This window comes from Balaenoptera musculus, chromosome 7 (genome assembly GCF_009873245.2).
Source record: "Balaenoptera musculus isolate JJ_BM4_2016_0621 chromosome 7, mBalMus1.pri.v3, whole genome shotgun sequence".
NCBI lineage: Eukaryota > Metazoa > Chordata > Mammalia > Artiodactyla > Balaenopteridae > Balaenoptera > Balaenoptera musculus.
In genome coordinates, this window is record NC_045791.1 from 68,448,852 (window position 1) to 68,453,819 (window position 4,968).

The following is a 4,968-nucleotide window of genomic DNA, read 5'->3' on the forward strand; positions in this document are numbered from 1 at the left end:
ATGATAATATTTTGGAAATATTGAGTTAAATAAAATATATTATTAAAATTAATTTTACCTTATTTCTGTTTACTTGTTTTAATGTGGCTCCTAGAAAATTTTATATTAAATACGTGGCTCACATTTGTGACTCACTTTACAGTTCTATTGAATATAACTGTTACAGAATAATAGTTGATAGATTAAGAAAATTCCTTCACATACCAAAAACAAGTGGATCACATGTCTTAGAGGGCTGAGAATTTACTGGTCATAGCTCAATAAGACCCAAGAATTTAATGAATTGTCCAAGGTCACATAGCTTATTAGTACAGAGATGATACCAGGACCCAGTACTGTTTGCTTATTGATCTTTTATCACAGGATGGTTCAATGAACAAAATTGTAAAATGGTCTTCAATGGCTACAAACCTGATTTCAGTTGAATTCAACAAATATTTGAATGCCTCAAAGGTGTCGGGCATCATGGTAGGCAGTAGTGATGGGAGGGTTTAAGTTTTATCACTTTAATGTCTGAGGAACTTCCCTTCAGTTCTAAATGAAAAACAAAATTACTTTCATCATCTTTTTCTCATATTCATAACTTAAATATGACTACATCTGTGTGGGCATGTTTTCTTAATTTTCAAATTCTAAACGGAATATTTGATCAGTGTAAAGAAGAAACTATTAAAAATTCCCTAAAACGCAAAAATATGTTAATAAAACTTATTTTGACTACAAGGAATATACATTATAGCCGTCACCAAAATTTTTTTCCTAAAATACTCTTATTAATTTGGTTATAATTTAGTTAGCTTAAAACTGAAACATACTATCTGAGATGCACTATTATATTCTTTTCTTAAATGGCCAGATTTTAACATCTATTGATTTTATTATATGGTTATGTGGTTTATAAATGCTCATCTGTTACTAAATAGTAAATTTTAGTTTTTCACTATGGGCAACTCATAAATTTTTTTGGTGAATTTAGAGTAATTGCACTTTATCAAGAGTAACTGTTGGTTGTAAAGGAATCACTTCACTTGCTTTAAACCTCTGGACACTATTGCTTAATTCCATTTTCTATTAATATCTTGGCTTCATCTATTTGTCACTTAGGTGATTAACAAGTTAACCCATGCTTGTAGCCTTGGAATAAATTCCACTTTGCTATGGTCTTCTTCCAGTTTAACAATGGATTTCATTTGTTACTATTTTAATTAAATATTTGCATATATTCGTAAGTTTGGGGAGCTTAATTAGATTTTGGTATTTAACCATGCTAGCGTCATAAATTAGGAGTTTCCCTATAATTTTTTATGAATCAGACTAGTTAAAATACAGGAATTGTCTATTATTTCTAGGTTTGAAAGAAGTCAATAGTGAAAATCACTCTGGCCTGGTGCCTTTTTAAATTGTATTTCTTCAACAATCTTTTCCATTTCTTCTATACTTATTAGTCTTTTTTCTATTTTCTTCCTTTCCTTGGGTCACTTTTGTTCACTTATATTTTATCAGAAATAGTTTTCTCTAGATTTTCAAATTTATTGCCACTGAATTACAGATTATATTCTCTTAAAAAGTTTTCTTTTGATCTGTTTCATATCTCCATATTTCCTTTCTAATTCCTAAATTTATATCTTTTTTTTTTTCCCTTTTCCTTAATCAGGCTTATTAATCTTTTCTGAGAACTCAGCTTTTTACTGTATTTACTTTTTAAAAAAAATCTGTTTCACAATTTCAAATTTTATCTTTATTAAATCTCTGTTCCTACTTGCTTTTGGTTTGTTTTGTTATAAGGCATATTTGTTATTTGTTATTCATTATCTGAGGTCCCTGAGAAATTCTGTTGAATAGGGATAGAAAAATCTTCAGATCCCACAATCATTTCATAATGACCCGACCACTATAAAATTTGTCTCCACTCAAACATGTTTTTCCTTCCTTGCCCCCATGAACACTAGGATCTATCCTCAATCATGCAGGGTTAGCCTCTGGCTACTGGTGATGTTGGAAACACCCAATGTTAAAATATACAAAATGAAAATGAATTGCAAGGTGATATTACTAATGTTGCAAAGCTGCAAAGTGATGTTTCGTGGATCGCTGGAAAAGCCTTTGTTTAAAGAGAAGATCAGCAAGGCTCATTTATATCACAATAGGTGATTCAAGAGAGGCTGCTTTGAGTACCAAAATACTGAGTCAACTTTGGGAAAACTGATGAAGCATGAAGTTCTCAAATATGTTTGCAAAATTGGCCGTCTCTGACCATTTTGGGCCAATCAAATGTGAAATGAAAGATGTCAATCAGGCTCTCATAAAATGTCTCATATGGTGTATTGCTACACTGTGTACATATGTGGGTGTACAGTAGTCAATAATCCTATAAATGATAAAGCAGTATTGTTCATACAAACAAAACATGCCTAGAATCATTAAGGAAATTGTGATATGTCAATCTGGTGCCAGGCATATAAGAAAAACAAAAATTATACGAACTATATATGTATACAGACATTGTTGGTACATGAAAAGTCTATATGGAAATAGTTTCATTTTTTTTTTTTTTTTTTTTTTCAGATTTCATCTTTTTAATCAACTCGGTGAAAGACATCCTAAACGCTACATGAAACACAACAGAATATTTTTTTCTTCCAGTATTAAAAAAAAATGACACACAAATATTTTTAAGAAACTTCTATATAATCAAGGCAGAGATCTGGAGTAAAAAACACCTCTAAGTAATCATGTTCTTCATTTCTTATAGTTACAGTCAGAAATTGCTTCCTAATCACGATTAAACATTGTGTACAGGTGTTTAAAATGTTCCTAGATGCACATTATTTAAAAAAATCAGTCTGGCCAAACATTTTTTGCCAGAACCAACATTCCTGAGAGCCCGAACTAAAAAACTGGTAAAAAAGGAAAAAATATCCAGACTCCACAAACGTCTCAGAATTTGTCTTTAAATGGGAGAAAAATTTAAAAAAACACATGGAACTTTCTGAAAGGTCTTTAACAAGCTACCTTGGGAGCTCTACTCAAAAAAAAAAATTGATGTAACTAAAACAGATGTTTCAGTGCAGCTCCAAAAATCTTTATAAATACAGCCATTTGGAGGGATGGTCCTGGATCAGAAGAAGTTTTATTCCTTGTGTATCTACATTAGGTGTGCATGCCTCATCTCAGTTGTCATAATTATCCCTGTAATTTCCTCCTGAGTAGCGGTCATAACCACCCTGGCTGCCGCCATAGTCTCTGGACCTTCCATATCCATATCCATATCCTCCAGGTCGGCTGTCATACCTGCCACTTCCATAGCCCTGGTCCCCACCACCTCTAGAGTAGCTGCGACCACGCCCATAGGCCCCAAAGGCACCCCCTCTTGTTCCCCGGGCCGACTTGCCCGCGTGGTCTACACGGATCTGACGACCGTCCAGAGACTCTCCATTCATGGCTCTCATGGCATCTGAGGCATGCTCTGGATTGGTGAAGGTGATGAAGCCAAAACCCCGGGATCGCTGAGTCTCCCGGTCCTTGACAACAACCACCTCAGAAATAGGTCCGAAGCTGCTGAAGTGGTCTTCCAGAGCCTGCTCATCAGTGTTGAAGTTGAGCCCTCCCACGAAGAGCTTCCCTTCTTCAGAGGACATGGCGGTAAATTCAAGTCCTGGAATTTAAGTAAAAGGCCGAAGAGACAGCTACCGCCAAGAAGCCGAGAGACTGGGCAATAGTTTCATTTTTAAAAAGGCTGAATACAATAAAATAATAGAAGATAGTAGTGCAAACTATCTACAACTAGTTAATTTATATATTATATGATTGGGTATGCATATACATGCATATATATGTAGAATATGTTGGTTAAAATGTTAATTAACTTACTGTCATCCAAATAAAAGGTAATTAAATCTTCAAAGTGTTAATTAAATGAATAAATTATTTCGTTAAATTTTACACAAAAAATTAATAGAAGCATAGTTCTAACAACATTTTGACAATAACTGAGGAACTATATTCAGTGCTAGATTCTTCAGGATATTTTTCATGCTTACAAAAACACTATTAAGTAGGAGTTATTATGCCCATTTTCCAGAGGAGAAAACCTAGGTTTAAAGAGATTAAGAACTTGCCTAAATTCACACAGCAAGAAAGTCTAAAGGGATGTAAAATGCAAATCTAGGTCTTTTTGGTACCACAGCCCCATTCATTTCCTGTGCCACATTGCCAAACACGCTGCTACTTCTAAAGTTACTGCTTTCCCGTCTGTTAATATAAAACTATAATAACATGCTCTTCTCCCAATGTGCACATCCCCCGTCCTCCAAAAATATTATGTTTACATTATGACTTTAGTCTTTTTTTTTTTTCAGAATCTCTGGGAATGCCCAGATACTTTTTATTTTTTATATTATAATTTTTTCTTCCAGTTTTATTGAGATATAGTTGACATACAGCACTGTATAGGTTTAGGAAGTACAGCATAATGATTTGACTTACATACATCATGAAATGTTTATTATAATAAGTTTAGTGAACATCCATCTCACAGATACAAAATTAAAGAAATAAAAACAAAATTTGTTTTCTTGTGATGAGAACTCAGGATTTATTCTCTTAACAACTTTCATATATAACATACAGCAGTTAATTATATTTATCATGTTCTACACTACATCCCTAGTACTTACTTACAACTGGAAATTTGTAACTTTTGACCACCTTCATCCATTCTCCCTTCCCCCCCACCCTTCTCCTCTGGTAACCACAAATCTGATCTCTTTTTCTATGTTTGTTTATTTTTGAAATAAAACTGACCTAAAACACTATATTAGTTCCTGTTACACAACATAGTGAGTTGGTATTTCTATACATTTCAAAATGATCACCACAATAAATCTAGTTATGATAAGTCACCATACAAGGATATTACATAGTTATAGACTATATATTCCACACTACACATAGCAATATATATGTGAT

At 33.3% G+C, this 4,968-nt stretch overlaps 1 protein-coding gene across 1 annotated transcript; it reads right to left on the bottom strand.

Moving 5' to 3' along the window:
• Window positions 1–2,558: 2,558 nt before the first annotated feature.
• Window positions 2,559–3,711, bottom strand: LOC118898526 (RNA-binding protein 3). Its single transcript, XM_036859006.1, has one exon. It carries the CDS (start codon window positions 3,636–3,638, stop codon window positions 3,171–3,173), a length of 468 nt encoding a protein of 155 aa, XP_036714901.1. The 5' UTR covers window positions 3,639–3,711; the 3' UTR covers window positions 2,559–3,170.
• Between the last annotated feature and the right edge of the window lie 1,257 nt (window positions 3,712–4,968).